Source organism: Kickxella alabastrina, assembly GCF_025024165.1.
Source record: "Kickxella alabastrina strain RSA 675 chromosome Unknown BX661scaffold_11, whole genome shotgun sequence".
Classification (NCBI taxonomy): domain Eukaryota; kingdom Fungi; phylum Kickxellomycota; class Kickxellomycetes; order Kickxellales; family Kickxellaceae; genus Kickxella; species Kickxella alabastrina.
Window position 1 is genome coordinate 294,310 of NW_026251482.1, and position 20,693 is coordinate 315,002.

General features: G+C 54.0%; 9 protein-coding genes across 9 annotated transcripts; 6 read left to right on the plus strand and 3 right to left on the minus strand.

The window, feature by feature from the left end:
* The first annotated feature begins 113 nt into the window (after window positions 1-113).
* On the plus strand, window positions 114-1,936 carry BX661DRAFT_182538 (26S proteasome AAA-ATPase subunit RPT6a). The gene is given in 3 exon segments (XM_051535990.1): window positions 114-379; window positions 391-507; window positions 626-1,936. 3 exon segments carry the CDS (start codon window positions 337-339, stop codon window positions 1,681-1,683), a joined length of 1,218 nt encoding a protein of 405 aa, XP_051391672.1. The 5' UTR covers window positions 114-336; the 3' UTR covers window positions 1,684-1,936.
* Window positions 1,937-2,326: 390 nt separating this feature from the next.
* Window positions 2,327-3,026, plus strand: BX661DRAFT_143301 (uncharacterized protein; the record flags this gene model as incomplete). Its single annotated transcript, XM_051533000.1, has 3 exons — window positions 2,327-2,480; window positions 2,667-2,706; window positions 2,831-3,026. Coding segments are annotated over 3 exons (390 nt in total), but the record flags the coding sequence as incomplete, so codon positions are not given.
* A 2,107-nt stretch (window positions 3,027-5,133) lies between these two features.
* BX661DRAFT_17837 (uncharacterized protein) lies at window positions 5,134-6,711 on the minus strand. Its single transcript, XM_051534897.1, has one exon. It carries the CDS (start codon window positions 6,325-6,327, stop codon window positions 5,353-5,355), a length of 975 nt encoding a protein of 324 aa, XP_051391674.1. The 5' UTR covers window positions 6,328-6,711; the 3' UTR covers window positions 5,134-5,352.
* A 1,412-nt stretch (window positions 6,712-8,123) lies between these two features.
* On the plus strand, window positions 8,124-8,769 carry BX661DRAFT_17845 (uncharacterized protein). The gene has a single exon (XM_051534917.1). It carries the CDS (start codon window positions 8,236-8,238, stop codon window positions 8,590-8,592), a length of 357 nt encoding a protein of 118 aa, XP_051391675.1. The 5' UTR covers window positions 8,124-8,235; the 3' UTR covers window positions 8,593-8,769.
* A 231-nt stretch (window positions 8,770-9,000) lies between these two features.
* On the plus strand, window positions 9,001-11,539 carry BX661DRAFT_182545 (uncharacterized protein). The gene is given in 4 exon segments (XM_051535991.1): window positions 9,001-9,817; window positions 9,856-10,407; window positions 10,423-10,593; window positions 10,617-11,539. 4 exon segments carry the CDS (start codon window positions 9,245-9,247, stop codon window positions 11,430-11,432), a joined length of 2,112 nt encoding a protein of 703 aa, XP_051391676.1. The 5' UTR covers window positions 9,001-9,244; the 3' UTR covers window positions 11,433-11,539.
* A 370-nt stretch (window positions 11,540-11,909) lies between these two features.
* BX661DRAFT_182547 (glucosamine-6-phosphate isomerase) lies at window positions 11,910-13,450 on the plus strand. Its single transcript, XM_051535992.1, is given in 3 exon segments — window positions 11,910-12,046; window positions 12,058-12,085; window positions 12,514-13,450. The coding sequence occupies 3 exon segments, from the start codon at window positions 12,038-12,040 to the stop codon at window positions 13,335-13,337; spliced, it is 861 nt and encodes a 286-aa protein (XP_051391677.1). The 5' UTR covers window positions 11,910-12,037; the 3' UTR covers window positions 13,338-13,450.
* An 878-nt stretch (window positions 13,451-14,328) lies between these two features.
* On the minus strand, window positions 14,329-15,009 carry BX661DRAFT_171044 (uncharacterized protein; the record flags this gene model as incomplete). The annotated part of the gene is made up of 1 exon (XM_051533672.1): window positions 14,329-15,009. One exon carries the CDS (start codon window positions 15,007-15,009, stop codon window positions 14,329-14,331), a length of 681 nt encoding a protein of 226 aa, XP_051391678.1.
* A 2,063-nt stretch (window positions 15,010-17,072) lies between these two features.
* On the plus strand, window positions 17,073-18,483 carry BX661DRAFT_182549 (60S ribosomal protein L16). The gene is made up of 2 exons (XM_051535993.1): window positions 17,073-17,165; window positions 17,824-18,483. Exons 1-2 carry the CDS (start codon window positions 17,145-17,147, stop codon window positions 18,412-18,414), a joined length of 612 nt encoding a protein of 203 aa, XP_051391679.1. The 5' UTR covers window positions 17,073-17,144; the 3' UTR covers window positions 18,415-18,483.
* Window positions 18,457-19,614, minus strand: BX661DRAFT_182551 (GTP-binding protein sar1). The gene is made up of 2 exons (XM_051535994.1): window positions 19,414-19,614; window positions 18,457-19,157 (listed from the first exon to the last, which is right to left on the minus strand). Exons 1-2 carry the CDS (start codon window positions 19,454-19,456, stop codon window positions 18,631-18,633), a joined length of 570 nt encoding a protein of 189 aa, XP_051391680.1. The 5' UTR covers window positions 19,457-19,614; the 3' UTR covers window positions 18,457-18,630.
* Between the last annotated feature and the right edge of the window lie 1,079 nt (window positions 19,615-20,693).

Genomic DNA, 20,693 nt, shown 5'->3' on the forward strand with positions numbered 1-20,693 from the left:
ATATTCCTGATTAATCAGCTGATTGGCGAGTTGGCCGCGTCATTTGTTACTTTTGTGCTTGAGTAAACAGCGGGGCATTGCAGGCTTCATTATTGAGGAAGGCAAAGTGTGTACGCAATCTCATATTTGCAATTGACTGGTGTGCAATCTCATTCGGCGAACAATTACAGCGTTCATTTTCATTTTCATTTTATTGTTCTCTCCATTCTAGCATCGCTTTTTTATATCCTTTCTTTTTGTAATCTGCAATCAACACACTCGCACTCAGCATCGCCTTTTTCTTTTACCTCAGAATCAATCGCTTTAGTCTCACCATACTCGAGCGCTATTTGAAGAATGTCTAGCAGCACAATTGCGCACGGCGCGCAGGCCACACAGGGTGCCGGCGAGCCTCAGGGATCCGCGAGTACTACCAGCACAAAATTCAGCAGGCGGAGCAGAAAATCGTCGACAAGACTCAGAATCTGCGGCGTCTCGAGGCCCAGCGCAACACATTGAACGCCAGAGGTAAGAATAGAGTTGATTATGCTTACCCGCCGGGTTTTAAATTGACTAACGCGCAGAATTGGTTACTAATTTGTATTGCTGCGTGTATTATTTTGCAACTTAAATTCGCGGCATGTAGTGCGCCTGCTCAAAGACGAGCTGAACCTGCTGCAGGAGCCCGGGCTTTCGGTGGGCGAGGTTGTCAAGGTCATCGGCAAGAAGAAGGTGCTGGTGAAGCTGCAGCCCGAAGGCAAGCACGTTGTCGACATTGCTGATGACATTGATATTACAAAGCTCACGACATCGACCCGCGTTGCGCTGCACTCGGACTCGTTCAAGCTTTGCAAAATCCTGCCCAACAAAATCGACCCGCTCGTGAGCCTGATGATGGTCGAGAAGGTGCCCGATTCGACATATGACATGATCGGCGGCCTGGACGAGCAGATCAAGGAAATCAAAGAGGTCATTGAGCTTCCGGTTAAGCACCCGGAGCTGTTCGAGGCGCTCGGCATTGCGCAGCCCAAGGGAGTATTGCTGTACGGCCCGCCGGGAACCGGAAAGACGCTCCTTGCGCGTGCGGTCGCTCATCACACGGACTGTCGGTTCATCCGTGTGTCAGGGTCTGAGCTGGTGCAGAAGTACATTGGAGAGGGCAGCCGCATGGTCCGCGAGCTGTTCGTCATGGCACGCGAGCATGCCCCCTCGATCATCTTCATGGATGAGATCGACTCCATCGGCTCGTCGCGAGGCGACTCGGGGTCCGGTGGCGGCGACTCGGAGGTGCAGCGGACGATGCTGGAGCTGCTCAACCAGCTCGACGGATTCGAGCCCACACAGAGCATCAAGGTCATCATGGCAACCAACCGCATTGACATCCTCGACTCGGCGCTGCTGCGCCCTGGGCGTATCGACCGTAAAATCGAGTTCCCGCCTCCAAATGAGATTGCGCGCACAGACATTCTGCGCATCCACTCGCGCCGGATGAACCTGACCCGCGGCATCAACCTGCGCAAGGTCGCCGAGCGCATGTCGGGCGCCAGCGGTGCCGAGGTTAAGGGCGTGTGCACAGAGGCCGGCATGTACGCTCTGCGTGAGCGGCGCGTGCACGTCACACAGGAGGACTTTGAGATGGCCGTGGCCAAGATCATGAAGAAGGACTCGGAGAAGAACACATCGCTTCAGAAGCTGTTCAAGTGAGGCGCGGCCCAATTTCCTTTGCTCTCTTTTCAAGTACTTTTCCTTATATATTTTCTTGCTTTACACCACGGCCCGGCCGCTTCACGTGCAGAGCTACACACGCACTGCTTCTGGGTATGCGCACCATTGCAGAGAGAAAAGAGTCGGAGACCGTACGTGATTTGGGCGGGCAGGGCAGGGCAGCTGAGCCACGGGTGGCCTGCCACCTGAATGAATGGCGCGAGAAGGCCGTTATTTTCGTTATTTTCGTTATTTTCGTTATTTTCGTTATTTTGGTGGGGGAATGGATCCGTGTTAAGGGGCCGTTTCTGTGAATGCTTGCAGCAGTGTGCTCACTCCCGATTTTCGTCGCGCAAGACCAAATTGCCCAACGAAAGCTCATATCTAATCAGGGGTGCAGTACGGGTCAGCTGGTGTTCGCAGGGTTTGTCGGCGATTGGGTCCCCGCAAAAGTGACTCCTCTGCTATTGCCACAAGACAAGCCTTCCAGCCCTCGCTTTTCTTCTTTTCTTCTTTTCTTCTTCATTTTCTTCACGTTAATTCAACTTTTATAAAGAGCAGTTTTTTATTTCCGCATTTTCATTTCCTTGTGCAGTCTCACCTAATTACAACGCAATTACGTTTTTTTCTTCACAACAGCAGTATGGCACCCAGTAAATTGTCGAATGATGCCCGAAAGAAGCTGGCAGCAAACTTGCAGGTTTTGCGGCGGTACGACGACCAAATCGATGCTATCGTTGACACGACCAGCCACGTAGTTTTGTACCAGTTCGAGGAGTCGACCCAGTCGTGGGTAAGTTTGCGCATTGGATGGCCATGGCCACTAGTGCCTCGCTTGGTGGGGGTTTTCGGTGTGAATATCGGCTGCGAATTTAGACAAACAGCTCGAATAGCCTGTGCTAACGGCAAATTTGGCGTGCATATATTTTTATTCTTATTCATCTTTTTTTGCGGGCGGCGTACTTTCTGCATACCTGTTGTAGGCAAACAAGGAGTTGAGGGCGCGCTTTTCGTTTACAAGAGGTAAGCAGGCGTGACCTTTATTGAAAATATGGCATGCTGACAATGGTCGCAAGCTGGCCCACATATGTGCCTCAATGTACTAAAAAAATGCATTGCATCGGTTTGTGCCAGCAAGCAAGTGTAGGTCGTCGGCGCCGTACTACGGATTTACGATTTTGAACCGAGTGGGGCTGGAGAACTATACGGAGCTTCTCAGCGCGGACATGAGCTTTCAGGCGTCGGATCAGATTGCGATATATACATCGAAGAACGGCGGCGGCATTGTTGGAATCTGGATTTATGAGGAGACCGACAGAGTGCGGATCCCCGAGCAGCTGAGCATGTGCTGCAGCAGCGCGCGATCGGCGGTTGTGGGCCAAGGCCCCCGGTGTCTGTACCCGAAGAACGCCGAGGAGGAGCGCGAGTTTCTGCGCATGTACCCCCGCAGCCGCTCGAACAGCAGGCGGGACGGCGCCAACGAGGCTGCGGGCGCCAACAGCGCGCTCTCGACGATTGTCAATCGCACGCGCCAGCAGCAGAAGAAGCAGCCGCACCAGCCGCACAGCGCCTCAAAGGGCGGCAGTGCGAACCCGAACGACCTAGTGAGCAAGCTGCAGGCATTGGGCTCGACCCCTCAGGCGGAGCCGGTGGCCAGCCCCAGGACGTCGGCGCCAATGCCAGCGCGTTGCCCTTGGACCCGGCGATTATCATGGCCCGCAAGTCAGTCAAGCCCAGTGAGACGAGCCCCACCGCAGCAGGCAGCATGGCTGCGAGCTTCCAGACCCAGGCGCAGGACCAGAAGCAGACGCAGGTCCAAAACCAGGCGTACGCGACTGGCGGCGCCGACGAGGCATCTGCGTTCAGGTCACCGCTGCCGGTGCCGGTGCCGGCCGTCCATGGCCAGGGCACCAATGGGACCAGCAGAGCTAACGGCCGCCGTCGCCCGTACTCCACCCGGCACCTTCACCGTTCCCGCCGTCGACGATTGCAACACCGCTGCCGGGCCAGGCCTTGCAGGGCATCAGCCCGAACGCCGCGTACATGGCCCAGATGCAGCAGTTCTGGCATCCGCAGATGGGCAACGCGCCGGTGCCACGGTCGGCGCACGCGTCCCCCGCGCCCATGGCGTATGCCATGCACCCCGCCATGCACGTGTTCCCGCAACTGGTTATGGGCCATCCGGGGCGCCGCACACGCCCCAGCCGCACATGCAGAACATGCAGAACATGCAGATGGGGCCACTGCAGCTCATGCCTGGCATGTCCATGCTGCCACCGCAGCAGCAGCAGCAGCAGCCTGCCGATAGCCCCGAGCCGGTGGCCACCAGCGTTGCACAGAACCTGGCTGAGCAGCTGGTGTCGCTGGTCGCCAACGCATGACCTCGGTCCACCCAGCCAGCGAGTCCAGCGCCGCTCCGACTGCAGAGCCAGCGCCAGTCGCCCAGCAGGCAGCGCTCCCGCCCAGCGCGCTCAAGATGCAGCGCGACTACTGCAGAGAATGGCTGATCCGCGTGATCCGCGCCGATGACGAGCTTGTCGACGCCTTCGCCCAGCGCTTCCCCCCGCCCATCTTTGCGCAGCAGAACCAGTAGGCCAGGCCAGGTGCCTTTGGTTCTCAGTAAATACCAATAATGTTTATGTTCGCCTTTTTTAGTTTGCCTGAGAACCGCGCATAAAATGTTGAATATAAATGTTAAGCGCTATGTATAAATGTTGAATGCTGTATATTAATCATAAATAACAAATAACAAATACAAACGCCAAATGCCACATAAATATGCACACATCGGCCACTTTATTGCCGAATTTTTATTGCTGAATCTTTATTGCTGTAACTTGTAATGCCAAACGAAAGAAAAAATGTATTCGCGTCTAAAGTGCGCAGGCACGTCCGAGTAATAATATTTAGCTGAAAGAAACGTGGCTGCGCGGGAACATGCCGGAGCGGCCGGTAGAGCCGCGCCCGGCTTCGGGGAGGATGGAGCCAAACCACCAGTCGTCGTTGACCTTGCTCTGGATGACGATGCGCTCACCGCGCGTAAACTCGAGGTCACCCTTGATGCTTGATGTGTAGTCGTAGCTGCCGTAGCTACAAGCACCATGGCCGCAAGCGACTTGTCGACGATCGACTCGCTGAACGCCTTGTTGAGGTAGGGCGGCGGTGTCTGCTGCGCGCTGCGCTGAGCATCGGCCTGCTCAGCCGCCAGCGCGTGCTGCAGCGAGCCGGTTGAGGCGGAGAGCATGGCAAGCTGGCATGCCTCGGAGGGCATGGGTGGGAACGCCAGCGTGCTGGGGGCTGCGGCCTTGGTGGGTGACGTCGGGTTGCGCGAGCTGGCAATGCTCGAGAGCCCGCCCTGAATGCGGGCAACGCTCGTGGGGCTCTTGGGTTCCTTGTGCAAGGCACTGAAGCTGTTGTGGTGGCGCTGCGCGCGGATGGGCGTTGCCAGCGGCAGTGGCCTTGGCTTGGCCGCAATAGCCGCCGACGACGTCTGAATGACGAGCCCTAGCGAGTTTGTGGGCGCCGCCAGCCGGGCCATGCCCTCGGACATGCCGCATGGCGACACCAACTTGGCCTGCAGCGCCGAGATGTTGGCCGCGGGCTTTGTGCGCCGCAGCTGCGGGCCGCGCGACGACGTCGACTGCTGCGCCTCGCCTTGGTCTGCCGACATCAGCTCCATTGACAGCCCGAGATGCGTGAAGCTACGCTTGCGCGTCGCCAATGTCGACGCCTTCGATGCCTTCGACGATATGTGGGACGACCGCGCAGACGAGGCCGCGTCCGAGCCAGAGCCTGATCCAGAGCCAGAGCGTACCGAGTCCGTCGACGAGTACCCCGCTGTGGCAGTCGAGTCAGTGCAACTGACGCCCGACAGCTGGCTGCTCTGGGATGCCTTGCGCAGGTGTCCTGCTCGAGCCGCAGCAGCTGCTGGTGCTGGCGCGGGGCAATGCCGAGGGCCGGTGCCTGGCAGTGGCTGACCGTGACGCGGTGTGTCAGTCTAGGCTCGGTCTTCACCGCAGCGCTGATGCGCGAGATCTGGGGCGACTTTGGCGCATCGGAGAGACTGCGCTCGTTGCTGCGCTTGGCAGCGTCGTTTGCAGCGCCGCATGTGGACGCCGGCTTCTGGAAGCCCATGGTGCCCGGGTACTTTGGGAAGGCCACGCTGGCCGCTGAGGCGCCCAACTGATGCGCTGGGAACCCCGGCGTGCGAGGGCTGTTGACTGGCGTGAAGGCCAAGCCCTTGGTCGACTTTAGCCTGGGGCTGGTCTCAGCATCCAGCGTGAGCTTGTTGAAAAAGGCGCCCAGCTTGGCGCTCAGGCCCTCGTGCTTGTGCGTCTTTTCCTTGCGCGGGGAGCTGGGCCCGCGCTGGATTTGGAGGTGCAGTTGGTGCAGCTGATTCTGGCTTTGATGCTGGTCGGGGCTGTGATCGTGCTTCTGCACGGGACGCAGGGGGGCGGTCTCGGACCGCTGGCGGTTGAGCTTCTTCATCTGGGCGATTATCCGCTTGGGGTCCTCTGACATGTTGGGTAAGCTGTCGACAGACTGGTCAAAGGCGCTTGCCGGCCGCTGCACGCTTTCCAGGGATGTGTTAGGGGCAGTGTGCTGTTGCTGTCTGACATGCCCGCATGATTGCGCTCTCCTCATCGCCGGACGAGATGGAGGTTGCGGCGGAGGCGTAGGGCAGGTAGCTGTTAATGACCTTCATGCCCGACTCCTTGATGAGGCCCATGGCCGCGAGCAGGCGCACGTCGCGCTTGATGGAGTTTGAGAGGTAGACGACCAAGGCGTTTGTGGGGTGGCCCATGGGCTCGACGAGGCTGTACTTTGGCAGGCCTGTGCTCGTAATTGGTGAGATGAGCTGCTGCTGCTGCTGCTGCTGGTTATTGGGCTGGAAAGCAAGCATTTTGTGGGTGTAAATATGGGGAGGGTATTAAATGTGAGGGAACCTATTTAACTGTTATGCAGATTAAAAAATAGAATGAAAAATACAGTCGGCTAAAAGAGCGGGAGTATGTGTGGTCTCTAACAGAAGGAAGCGCGCGAGTCAACACAGGGAGAAAATATAGATAAAATAAAAAAGGGGAGGTAAAGTGGGTGTGCTAGCAGATGCAATGTCGGGCGAACGGCTGGGTATTAAAAGACTATTGACAACTGGCTATCAACTATTGACAGCAAATATTAATATGAATTGTTCGAGCGGGTGGAAGACAAAGAGAGGGAGGGGAGCGAAAAATTAGTGTATAATATAAGTATAGGTATAGAGACAAAGCAGCGAAGAAGCGTGTTTGTGAAGGTTGGGGGATGAATACGAAGTGGCTTGGAAATAGTTGGCAAGCGCACAAATAAAAGGGAATAAAGTCGAATATATAAATAAAAATAATAGTGAATGGGTTCAAGTGGAGGTAGCCGAGTTCAATGGGGCCGGGCTGCTGGGGTTAACATAGGGGGCGGACGGGCGGGCGGGCTTTGCAAAGGGTTAAGAATTAAAGATGTGGAGTTTAAAAAATTCAATTTTTTTAGCGAGACGGGCAGCAGCCTTTGCATATATACGTCTCGGCAGCGAAGAGCGTAGAAAAGGCATGGTTTTAGAAACCAAAACAAATAACGAAGCCAAAAATACACAGGCGCCAAAACAGGACAAGATGATGCGTCTTGGGCGGTCTCTAATGGTCCTGGGTGGTGTTTTGGTTGGGCAGAGTTTGTCCGGTCGGCAAAAAAAGTGCATGCAAAGAGGTGGTTGCTGAGGCAGGCTGACGCGCATCCCCTTTGATCGCCGCTGGTAATAACATGTAAACAGGATTCGCAGTGGCGAATGACTGAAGGGGAAGAGAGAAAGCAGTGAGAGAAGGCAGTGCGTGTTTGTTGTGCAAACTGGGCTCCGCAAAAAAGGGGAAGGCAAGACCGATGCCGATCCTCAAAATCTGGATAGCAAACTGGTGTTTTTAATTATAGTGGACAGCGCAGGCGGCAACGGCCTGTGTTTTGGTGCCGCGGAGACGAGACAAGAGAAAGAAAGAGAAAAAGAGTGCTAATTTAGTGCCCCAGAGGCCGCCAAGACCAAGAGGGCCCGCCCCATTATTTGTTTCCAGGCAGGATCTCCGAGAAGCAAGATGCGGCGTTTGAAAAGGCGCGGGGGCGGCAGCGCGAAAGAGAGGAGATTGGCATACAGATCTTGTTGTTTTTTCTTCTGCGTTCTCTCAGTCCGTTTATTTTGTCTTGTAACAAAGTATCACAATCAGTTTGAGACTCGCTCAGCCTGTTTCTTTTTCGACGTATCGACACGCGCCAACAACAAACAAACAAAGCAGGAATTCGCTGCTTGCATACCTGCACAGCAGCACTCAAACCATCATGGCTGGTGACGACGGCAAAACCGACTCGCGTGGCGGCGACAGCGAGCAGAAGCCACACAAGACGCTTTCAGAAGTAGCACAGGTACGCTCCATTTGCTTTGCTCGTATGCAGCAGCAGACATCAAATGGTCCCATTGCATAATCACAATCAGGTGTGAGATCTGTGTTTGCAGATGCCGATTGTTTCCGAATTGTTTCCATGAATCAAGTTTCTTCTTGCCGCTTGCCGCTTGCCGCTTGCCGCTTGCCCCCGCGCAGCTTGCGAATTGAACTAATAACAAGCGGGCGTACTTTTTCCAATGGACTGTTTGCATTTAGGCGCACAAGTGGGAGGACTTTAAGAACACCATACAGAGCGAGCCCTGCGCGCGCGAGGGCCTTCTGTACGGCGTGGGACTGGGTTTGGCGTGGGCGTCCTGCGGTTCATACGCACCGGAAATGCGCTCAACGCCGGCAACTGGGCGGTGCTGGCCTTTGCAGGCGTTGCTGTGGCTGCAAAGAAGCTGTGCCACTTCCAGCAGTCGCACCAGCGCGCCAAGACGCGCACGCTGCTTGAGATGCAGAGCAAGGTGGCCACGCGCGTAAAGGGCTTCGAGCCGTCGTCGCCAGACGCAGGCTCTTCTGCCCAGGCGGAGCAGCAGCAGCAGCAGGCCAACGGCAGCAGCCATAGCAAGTGAGCGCTGCAGTGTTGTTGGATGTTATCAATAAATCAAATCAAGCATATGCGCCCGCTGATCACGCACTGTGACTAATCACTGCAGAGTCATAGTGGTGACTCACTTTATTCACGTGAGCGATAGAGTAGAACAGAAGCTTGAGAAACGAGAGGCCCATCCGTTTCTGTGTTAGCATGCAGCGACGCTATTGGCCAGTGTGCCAGGTGTGCATTCATCTTATCGGCGGAGGCCAAAAGCAGCCCCAGCTGCACTTGCTTGAATGCGTGGGGCAGGCCGCTGGGCACACAGCCCAGTCTGGTCCTGGCTTTGGCTTTATGCCGCCCTGCGCACACTTGTTCGGCGGGCGCCTTTTGTTCTTCATTGCGAGATCTATACCTCTTTTCGACTGCCACATTTTGTACGTTTTTTCCCTGTACTTTTTTATTTGTTCAAACTGGTCATTATTCCTGACTTTGGCCCCGATCTTGCGCACGAGGACCACATCACACAAAACTACACACATATATACACAAACCATTCTGAACAGATACAATGAGCTTTAGACTTCTAGTTGCGGCCGCCGCGGCACGGCGGGTGGGAAGCACCTCTGCTTCGGCATCAGCCTCAGCCTCAGTCTCTGCATCGCGCAGGCATCCTGCGCTGCTCGCCCGCCGCGGTTTTGCGTTCACAACACCGGTGCGGCAGGGAGGCCAGACACTGGTTGAAAAAATCGCGCAGCGGCATGCGGTGGGGCTGGGTGAGGGAGAGAGCGTGCGCAGCGGCGATTTTATTGCGATTCGGCCGCGGCACATCATGACGCACGACAACACCGGCGCTGTGATCCCCAAGTTCAAGAGCATCGGAGCCACGCGGCTCGCCGACGCGCGCCAGCCGGTGTTCGCGCTGGATCATGACATTCAGAACACGGGTGACAAGAACCTGGCCAAGTACCGCGGCATCGAGCAGTTCGCGGCGACGCACGGCAACAAGTTCTACCCGGCCGGGCGCGGCATTGCGCACCAGGTGCTGGTCGAGGAGGGCCACGCGTGGCCTGGAACAATGGTGGTTGGCTCGGACTCACACTCAAACATGTACGGCGGCATCGGGTGTCTGGGCACGCCCGTCGTGCGCACCGACGCGCGGCCATCTGGGCCACAGCGCAGACGTGGTGGCAGGCGCCGCCTGTTGCGCGCGTCGAGTTGCGCGGCGCTCTGCCGCCTGGCGTTGTCGGTAAGGATGTCATCGTTGCACTGTGTGCGCTGTTTGCGCGCGACGAGGTTCTGAACCACGCTGTTGAGTTTGCCGGCGACGGCGTGCGCGCGCTGGCCGTTGAGGACCGGCTGGCCATCGCCAACATGACCACCGAGTGGGGCGCGCTGGCCGGCCTGTTTGCCGTCGACGAGGCGACGTTGCGTTGGTACGAGGCGCGCGCCGTCACGCACCCTACAGACGTCGTCAGCGCAGCCACCGTGGCCGGCTTGCGTCGTAGTGTTGAGGCAGAGCCCTCGCTGTGGCGTGCCGACGCCGACGCCGCGTACGCGAAGCGCCTGTGGTTGGACCTGGGCTCGCTTACGCCGCATGTGTCTGGCCCCGACACTGTCAAGGCTGCGACGCCGCTGGCAGTGCTGGAAACGCGCCGTGTGGCCATCCACAAGGCATACGTTGTGTCGTGCGTCAACTCGCGCGCCAAGGACCTACGCGAGGCCGCCGACGTTGTACGTGCCGCGCAGCGCGCGCGGCCCGGCGCGCAGGTGCGCGTTGCCGCTGGTGTTGCGTGGTACGTGGCACCTGCATCGACACAGGTACTCGCCGACGCGACGGCCAGTGGCGACTGGCAGGTTTTGGTTGATGCTGGCGCACGTACGCTGCCACCGGGCTGCGGCCCGTGCATTGGGCTGGGCGTCGGGCTGCTCGAGGAGGCGAGGTCGGCATCTCGGCCACCAACCGCAACTACAAGGGCCGTATGGGCTCCAAGCTCGCGCACACATATCTGGCGTCGCCAGCTGTGGTCGCCGCATCGGCGCTACAGGGTTATATCTGCTCCCCGGCCACTGCCGCCAGGGGTGATATCGGAAATACTGTCGAGCCACCCAGCGTGCGCTACGGCATCGAGCTGAGCGCGCCCCCAACCGCTTCTGCTACAGGCGCTGCCGCGTCGTCATCTTCGGCTGCAATCGATGGCTTCCCCGCTGCACTCAGCGGTCGCCTCGTCTTCCTGCCGGCCGACAACCTCAACACTGACGGCATCTACCCCGGAAAGTACACGTACCAGGACGACATTACACGCGAGCAGATGCGCACCATTGTCATGGAGAACTACGACCCCGAATTCAGCCGCCTTGTGCAGCCCGAAGATATTGTCGTGGCCGGCGCCAACTTTGGCACTGGATCCTCGCGTGAACAGGCCGCCACCGCCATACTGGCTGCCGGCGTGCGCCTTGTTGTCTGCGAGAGCGCTAGCGAGACCTTCAAGCGCAATGCCGTCAACAACGGTCTGCTTGTGCTCGAGTCCCCGCCACTTGTTGCCTGGCTGCGCGCCCGCTACAGCGCGCCTCTGACCGTCATTACCGGCCTCGACGCGCGCGTCGCCCTTACTGATGGCCGCATAACACTTGTTGACGCGGCCGGTGCCAGCGTCTTCGAGGCTGCAATCCCCCGCATCGGCAAGGCTGCCCAGGAGATCATTGTTGCCGGCGGCCTGGAGAACTGGGTGCGTCTGCGCATGGCAGCCACCAGCTGAACAAATTAAACTAATGCGGGAAAGTGTTTTTTATTCGGCGCGTTTCTATTTCACCTAATCAATTTATTTATTTTTTATTCGCATATATTACAAGTATGATAAAGATATTTAAATAGGAAATGTGCTCCTTCAAAGAACATTAGAACGGTTGTCGCTCCTTTTGTGTTCCCCTCGACATGATAAACACTATAAACCACAGCAACGCTTTGATTACCTTACGCGCAGTATTAATTACAACATAAAGGCATGTTGATCACGTTCCCAACATACGCCTCAGCCGTTACATATATTGCGAGTAACCGAACAATGGGCAATTGTGATGCACAACGCTGCATATCAATGCATTGTTTGATAACCACATGTCAGCGGTATTTTTTAATTTTGTCACAATTAAATGGCAAGCTCGCATTTAATTCGAATAAATCAGAGTCGAGGCCACATATCATCACCATCACCACCAACTTATCCGTCGCCGGTTGTGCCTCCTCTTCTTTTTCTTTCTTTTTCACCCCACCAAATTCCTTCGTAATTTTTGTCTTGTATTTTGTCCTCACATTTTTTAGCCTAGTCTTTTTTATTATTTTCTAGCACTTCTATCTTTTAAAATGAGACTTGTAATCGCGAGGATGCTCAAACAGTCGCCGATTATATAGGTAACACACACCATTGCATAACTGACTGATACTTGACTGTGCTCTGTCGATATCATTACCACGGCAAGAAAAGTGACATGGTACTTATAGGCTACTGGCGCTCGTGTCTTCATTTTGAAGACCCACTTGGTTTTATTTTTGTCTATCTTTGGCAGGGAAATATGAGGATATGCCTGAATTTTTCCTTCAGGTGCATCCACGTATGCTCTGTTAATTATTATTATACCGCCCGCTGCTTTGTTCCTGTCCCCCCTGCCACAGCTATTTTTCTTCCTGACGCAAAGCCCTGCGCAATCAAGTGCGGCAGCGCCTCCTAATCATATGGAAGTTGCGAAATTGCAAATGATGGTTGACACCTTGGATCATGTGTTTTTATCAAGATCACAATGCAAAGTTTAAAATCACACGTCTACATTGTTGCGTTGTAGCCGAGTACATCAAGGAGCGCATCAACCAGTTCAAGCCAACCGCTGAGCGCCCCTTTGTCATTGGTCTCCCCACTGGATCCTCCCCCATCCTTGTTTACAAGCGCCTTGTCGAGCTCTACAATGATGGCAAGCTTTCGTTCAAGAATGTTGTTTCGTTCAATATGGACGAGTACGTTGGCCTGCCCCGCGACCACCCTGAAAGCTACCACAGCTTCATGTGGCACCATCTTCTCAAGCACATTGACATTCCTCCCGAGAATGTGAACATCCTCGACGGCAACGTGGACGACCTCCAGTCCGAGTGCGAGAGATACGAGGCAAAAATACAATTGTATGGTGGCATCGAGCTCTTCATGGGCGGCATTGGCCCCGACGGCCACATTGCCTTTAATGAGCCCGGGAGCTCCCTCCAGAGCCGCACCCGTGTTAAGACCCTTGCCTACGAGACTATCCTTGCCAACGCGCGTTTCTTTGGCGGTGATATTACAAAGGTGCCCAAGCTTGCTCTGACCGTCGGCGTTGGAACCGTCATGAATGCCCGCGAGGTTGTCGTTATCATCACCGGTGCCAACAAGGCCATCGCACTCGCCAAATGCATCGAGGAGGGTGTCAATCATATGTGGACCGTCTCCGCCATTCAGACCCACCCGCGCTCGCTTGTTGTTTGCGATGATGACGCTACTCTCGAGCTGCATGTCAAGACTGTCCGTTACTTCAAGAGCATCGAGCAGGTTCAAGACGAAATGATTGGCCGCGAGAACCTTGGTCTCTATGGCCAGGTTGCAGGCCCTCTCAAGTACAAGAACGTCCCGTCAGGAAACTGAGCTCGGTCAAATATTCCAGGCTGGAATCAGGTATTGATTTCTTTATCACATATTGCACCCAATTTGAATAATTAAAAACAGGTTATTTCAACTCAAACCAATGACATTAATAAAAACTATTGCGCGTTGTATTAAGCAAAAATAAATGGAAAATAGTATAAATATCACGTTTGAATGTATATTAATTGCTGCTCAGGGCTGCTGTTTGTGGGGTTTTCCCTGGGGCGTCGCACAATATGGATTTGCCTTGCTGGTAGCATACTTCGTTAGCCCCACACACTGCAGGCAGCGGAATACCAACAGAGTCGCACGCAAAGAATCCTGGACGCAGGCCATGTGCCTCGCACACAAACTGGCCCGGCTTGCAGACTGCCGGAGTGCTGAGCGGAACGTAACCTAAGTAGGATGGCACGCTGGTAATAGCGTCAAATAATTTGTTTTGACTGTCGACCAGATTGACTGACGCAGTCGAATTGGATAATTCTAATACTCCGCTTGCTGCTGTATCCATACTAGCTCCCAACGTGGTGACAACTTCTGTCTCAATACACTTGATATATCATGCTGATGTTGCCGGTCATCAGAATTAGTCGAAAAACGCTCCAACAGCTCGTCACCGTCTAATAAAGAAAGCTCCATCTGTTGCGAAATGAGGACACTGCCAACAATGGATAAAACTTGTTTCGCATCGATATTGCCAATTCTGTTTGGCTGGGCTGTCGCGGTCATAGTTTTATCAGAGGCTGTTGATACAGGCTCTGAGGGACTGATCGATGGAATCGTCAGAACCTGATCGTTCAACTTTATTGGCACACGGGTGCCATGCATGTGCTTATGTGATGAACGGCCACTGCTGATGAAGCAAATGGTGAGAGCAGAGCATTTGGTGCCAGAAAAACGGTGCGAGTGGCTGGCACAACTGATGCAACTGGCACAACTGGTGCATGCGTGGTAGTTATAGGTCTGGCATATACGTGGGTAATCACCGTTGTCACTGCAAGAAGTTGCTGGTGATTGTAGGATAGCGCTGGTGGAGTGGTAGATTTGGGCGCGGCTGGTACATGGGCGAGACATGAGGCAGCTGCTGACTGGGCATTGCTGTGGGTTGCAATGGATATGCAGGGGTATGCTGCTGTGAATGATTTGTTAGTGTTGGTAGTAGTGGCGATGACGACAACGGCAGTGGTGGCTTCTGTTGTTGATGTTGTAAAGAAGGCATAGGTGTATGCTGTTGTGGCGCCATGTATGTAGTCCACTGAGAGCCGGAGAACGACGCCGGCAAGTAAACTGGTGAGGGTATGGGGTTTGCGCGAGCAGAACTTCCACCAGTGCTACGAGCTGCAAAAAATTGTGACATGGCGGATGTTTGCTGGAGCGGGATATGCTGGTTGGAAATTGCTGTGGCAGTCACGGGAACAATTCCAGTTGTAATTTCGGCTACAGGTATGTCAGCCCTGGAGCCAGCGCTACTCGTATTTGCAGCCACAGCTGAATTCACACCTGCGGTTGTCAAGTTACTTTGTGAGCTACTCGGCGGCGCATCCAACGAACTTTGTGAAAAGTCGACCGCGCAGAAAATCGTCGTGCCCTTGGACCCAACGCAAATGCTGGTCTCTGGGCAGAACTCCTCAACCAGTCTACCTTGGATGCACTTTAAATAACGCGCAGACATGCCGTCACCATCGCCACAAAAAATGTTTCGTGGCTGACACAAGTCACCAACGTTGCCGCTTGATATAACATTGGATACGCGCAAGTTAGAGCTGCAAGCATTGTATATAGCGCTGCCGACCCTATGGTTGTTGAGTGATGTGCGCACATTGATACTGGTTTAAATAAAGTGACTGATATAAAAAATATGGATTTATAATAAAACACGTCAAAACTAATTGTACTGGGGGGAATTGGTTGAAAGTCGCCAAATAATGTAAATGTTCCTCGACTCTGGCATCTTATTAGATTTTGGCAGCTTTACCGGAACCACTATTGGCTTTGCATTTCCAAAGTGCTGTCTTTTCTCAGCTAGCGCCAATATAGACTCGCGCGATAAACTTACAAAATAAAGCACGCATACTGTAAAATGGATGTGGGCACAAGTGCGACATCGGTAAATAGCATTTCTAATAATATCAAATATATATCACTGAATATATTTAGCAACGTTAATTTATGAAAGTTTGGGCTTTACGTTCCCCGCAACTTGTTTTTTTGTGTTGAAAATTGATGGAAATAAAAAAGCACGCGATGCGAGAATAGCTCTGTATTGTATATCCAAAAGAAATATGACCAAATGATTAAATTTAGCATTAGGCGGATTCTGATTGCGCTAGTCCGATTCCCAACTCCGATTGCATATGCCGTTCATATTTTATGTGCGGGGAGAAGGGTAAAAAAGACAGTTATTCAAATTGAACACAGTAAACCAAATGCTAAGAAAAATAAATGGCAGAGAGCAAATGAAACCCACAAACCCTTACTATTCACCCTAAAAATAACCCGTAGGTCTTCGAGTTACTTGCGCACAATTAAATTGATCCAATAAAGGTAATATTTTCAGCCAGAATCTATGGCTTACGGTCAAGATGTAAAGTTGAGTGAACACGAATATCTACATATATGAGAACATATTTTAAATTAACAACACGGGGTATCAATGCAAAATACAAAAACAAAACAAAACAAAAACAAAACAAAAACATATGGTGGTGACCTAAATTATACACAGAGATAGTAAACTCGGTGCAAAGGCATGTCACTCGCATGCCAAGAAAATATAATTTGATTGTGGCTCTGTGATCAGCTCTGGCTAAGCAGCTATTTTTGTAAGCCGAAAACTATGCGCCTGCAAATTGACTATTTGGCGGTGCAGCCCATGCTTACAATTTAGGTCCTCGCCTATTATTCGAGTGCTGCGGAGAAAAGGTCACTACCATTACAACGACACGCGGCAAAGTGCAGCACGCGTTTGTTTGAAGAACACGTTTTTCCGCGTGCCAAGGTCATTCTAGAGACATCAGCTCCAGCTCACACAAGCGGACAAACAGCTGTATTAAAAAAGCTGCGAGCGCATATTTATTATAGGTAAAGTGCCACAAAGAACGAACGACACACCCCACTTTATCTTTCTGGTGTTTTTTTTGGAAAAAGCAGGTGGTAACTGAGCATGGTGGTCGTTTCGCCGCGTAACTTAGATATCAAATTTCACGTGAGCTACAGACCCTACAGTTTAGTGATCAAGTGACTGATCACGAATGATTAATCAATCACAGATGCCGAGTTGGCGAGCCGGTGGTATGGACGCCAACACGGGGAGGGCTCCGCGGCTCGCGGCTCCCTCGAAACAACACATGCGCCCGCCCCTAGCCATTTATCGGTTGGGTGCCCTTTTTTTGGGCGTGCTGATATTGGTGATCAGCAATTGAGAAAAGAAGAAAAAAAGAAAAATTAGACAAGCTGGGCGGGGTGCCCTTCATCCTTATTTTTCTACCACTCACAGCAAGCCAAAAAAAAGCGGCGGCGGCAGCAATAGCGTACAGTTTGGCTGCCTCGCCCCCGCCTGCCAGGCCCCCCTCCCCTTGCGCGCCTCAGAGATGCGAGTTTACAGGCCAGAATGGCAGCGTGGTAAGGGATGAAAAAATAAGCGGTAAATTTTCGCGCCTAGTGATGCGTCCAGCAAGGATGACCCGGCTGGTTCAAAGCAAGCAGTCGTTGCAAAGTTGCTTGCTGCGTTCTCTCTCTTTCTCCTATCATCACATCTTTTTGTTCGGCAGAGTAAATTCACATTTCACTAAACCGCCAAAAAGCACAATGAACGCCCCTTTCGCCAAGGTATGTAGACTGAATTGACACCTGCTTGCACACAACACACATATATAGTGCACGTATGCGAGGCCTGCTGCTCTGGGATTCGCGAAACGAAGCAAAGCAAATTGACGCGACCGGCAAACACGACGACATACCAGGGGGCTATGCAGCATACACCGCACCGCACCACATTGCGCAGAGCAGCGCGATCTAGCGCAACGCAGCACAACATAGAGCGAGGCAGCGAGCCGCACGGCTTATGCCGGACTGGCCGGTACGGCTGGAGCCGAGAACCGAAGGCCGTGTGAGCCGAAAGCAGGCTTGCCATGAGCTTACTATGCTTGGTTACGTGGGAGTATGCCAGCGCCGCGCGTAAATAAGGATCGTGGCGGCAAGAATGGGCCTGTCTGTTGCTGACTGCTGAGGCTGTAAACTCGTACGCGGGCGCGGCCGCAGTGGCGGGGCACACATGCCCTTGTGCTGCTCTGTTCTGTGCGCCCGCCGCCTGCCTGCCCTCCTGCTTGATTTGTTGATTGTAGATTCCAGTTCATCAGGACGCAGCCGCATCCCCGTCTTCCCACAAAGCCGTGCCTTCAATTCCCCTTGATCCTGGCTGTTTTTTCTTTTTTTTTTCAGGCAACTAACCACCACCCCACTCCCGTTTTGTGCCTGCCCCCTGTAGCTGTACGTCATTGACGCCAAGGCGCACCTCCTCGGTCGTCTTGCGGCTGTCGTCGCCAAGCTGATCCTCAACGGCCAGAAGGTCGTCGTCGTCCGCTGTGAGGAGATGAACGTCTCTGGGTCGTTCTTCCGTAACAAGATTAAGCTCCAGAACTACCTGCGCAAGCGCTGCATCTCCAACCCCAGACGCGGCCCCTTCCACTTCCGCGCCCCCTCCCGCATCTTCTACCGCGCCCTCCGCGGTATGATCCCCCACAAGACCTCCCGTGGTGAGGCCGCTCTCGGCCGCGTCAAGGTCTTCGAGGGTGTGCCCCCTCCCTACGACAAGATGAAGCGCATGGTCATTCCCCGTGCCCTGCGTGTCATCAACCTCAAGCCCGGTCGCAAGTTCACCACCCTCAGCCGCATGGCCACCGAGGTCGGATGGAAGTACCAGGACGTTGTCTCGACCCTCGAGAGCAAGCGCAAGGTGCGCGCCCAGGCGTTCTACGAGCGCAAGAAGGCCATCGCCAACATCCGCGCCAAGGCCACCACCGCCAAGGCTGCCGACCTCGCCCCCATCAAGGAGCAGCTCGCCCAGTTCGGCCACTAATGCGCCACCGCAGCATGCGGCTCTTGTTTTTTGTCGGTTATTTTGCAAATAAAAACAGTGGATACCATACAACACATCATCGCCGCTCAATGAAATGGGCAAGTGGGTTTTTGGAGTTACTTTTATTTATTGAAACCAAAGATGACCGCGGCCCGTGTGGGCAGTCGAGGGACGGCGCAAGCAGCCCGCCCGCCTTGCTTGTCGGCAGCGCCCGCCCTACACGTACTGCGACAGCCAGCGGAAGCCGTCGCCGTAGCCCTGGCGCATGACTACCGAGCACATGAAAACTTCGATGGGGCGGATGTCCTTGAGTGGCACCTTGCCCTTGCCGGTGGTCTGGTGCAGCCCAAGCTGGGTCCGCAGCTCCTCCTCCGAGACGGCGCCGCGCGCATCGATCTTGTTTCCGAGAATGAGGAACGGCGTGGTCTGCAGCTGCTCGATGGCCAGCAGTGCGTCGAGCTCGGCCTTGGCCTCGGCAAACCGCTCTTTGTCGGCCACGTCGACCAGGAAGACGATGCCGCTGACCTCGGGGAAGTAGTCTCTCCACAGCCGGCGCGCCTGCTGATGGCCGCCCAGATCGAACGTGTTGAACTTTACATTGCCGATGGACAGCTCCTCGGATGTGGGGTGCAGCGTGGGCTGGAGCGTCGCCAGCCGGTCGTTCTTCAGCATGTGCAGGAGTGTGGTCTTTCCGGCGTTATCGAGCCCAAGGAACAGCAGCTTGGCATTCTTGTTGAGCAGACCTACATTGTGAAAGTGTGAAGGGAGTGTGAGGTGGTAAGTTAGCTTTCGTGTGTGAAAAATAGATAGAAAATAGCTGAAGCGCTGCATTGCGAAAGTCGAAGGTCGAAGGTCGAGCCTAGCCTGCATGCCGCTCATCTGGGTCGGAGGTCAAAACTGGCTTTGGAATCCCCTTCGCTCATTCAACACCGAATTGACACCGGGCGCCTGTTTCGTCGCTGCGCATCGCTTCCCCAATTCATGCCCTATGACGCTTACCCCAGTCGGCCAGTATGTTGCAGAACCAGTTGTAGATGAACATTTCTCAGGTAATGAAACAAATATATATATGCACGTAATATTAATAGTATTCGAGATTGGAAAAGCAAAAAAGATTGTAGGCTGAAATGAGAGAAAAAAATCCCTCCCAAGGGACAAAAAAGCGACAAAAAGTCATCAAACAAAAGCTGTGGCGGCAGTTCATTTGCCACGCAGCCCAGTGCAAAGCCAGCCGACAACCCACATGAATGCGCGAATAAAGAAGCCGCTGGCGATTGGATGGATAATCCCCCTCAAAATATCCCAGCCCAGGCTGCTGGAGCCGTTGCAGCGCCACGTGCCAAAGCCAAAACTAAAGTCAGAACCAAAGTCAGAGCCAGAACCAAAGTCAGAGCTGGCTCATCGCCTACGCCAAAAATAATGGACAAGCGATGCACCAGCCAGTGCCTGACTTCACGCTCACTCACTGTCAGTTTGAACACGGTGTGACGCACACATCCGCCCATATAGAAAAAGGCAAGTGCTGTGACTGGCAAAATGCTGTGCGCTTTTTTTAATAGCTTTCGTTTTAGGTTTGAGCAAAAAATAACCCCGAGTCAATCTGCACTGCTGTGCCGTGCCGTGCCGCGCTTTGATGGTTGGGCACCTTTACCCAGCAATCCAGCATCGGCATCTGCAAGCTTGCACTGCTCAACCTTGTCTCTTTTCTCTTCTCTCCTCTCCCCTCCACACCAGCCAGGCCTATAGCGCTTTTTCCACCCCTGCTTCCTTCAACCATTACATAGCTGCTACTACTCCCACCGCTAGACTGGCCTTTCAGTCTGCTACCGCTGTCTTTGTCACCGAAACGACTCCCCTACTACCTTGCCACTTTTCCCATCTCCCCCATTCTGCCACACGCGCTCCTGCTGCTGCTGTCCTGTCAACAAACGCATAGAAACCAAAATAAAAGCAGGACAACAAAACAACATCCCTGCCGGTGGCTGTACCAATCCGGTCCTTTCTTCTCTCTCCTTCCCACACCATTCTCCAACTTTTTTATCCTAATAACGCGCCCACTCACCAATCCACTGGTTACTGGACGAGGACCGCGCGCATACACTCTACATTACCCGCTCTTTGCGAGGCTTGACCCAAGTTCCCTCGAAGCGAATCAAATCAAATCAAACACCCCATGGCGCTGGGCAAAAGGTTTAGCAACTGGCGCGCGCGACTGCTGTGGTCGGGCTACGGATGGTGCAACATCGTCACGCTGGTGGTGCTGATGCTGGCACTGCTGT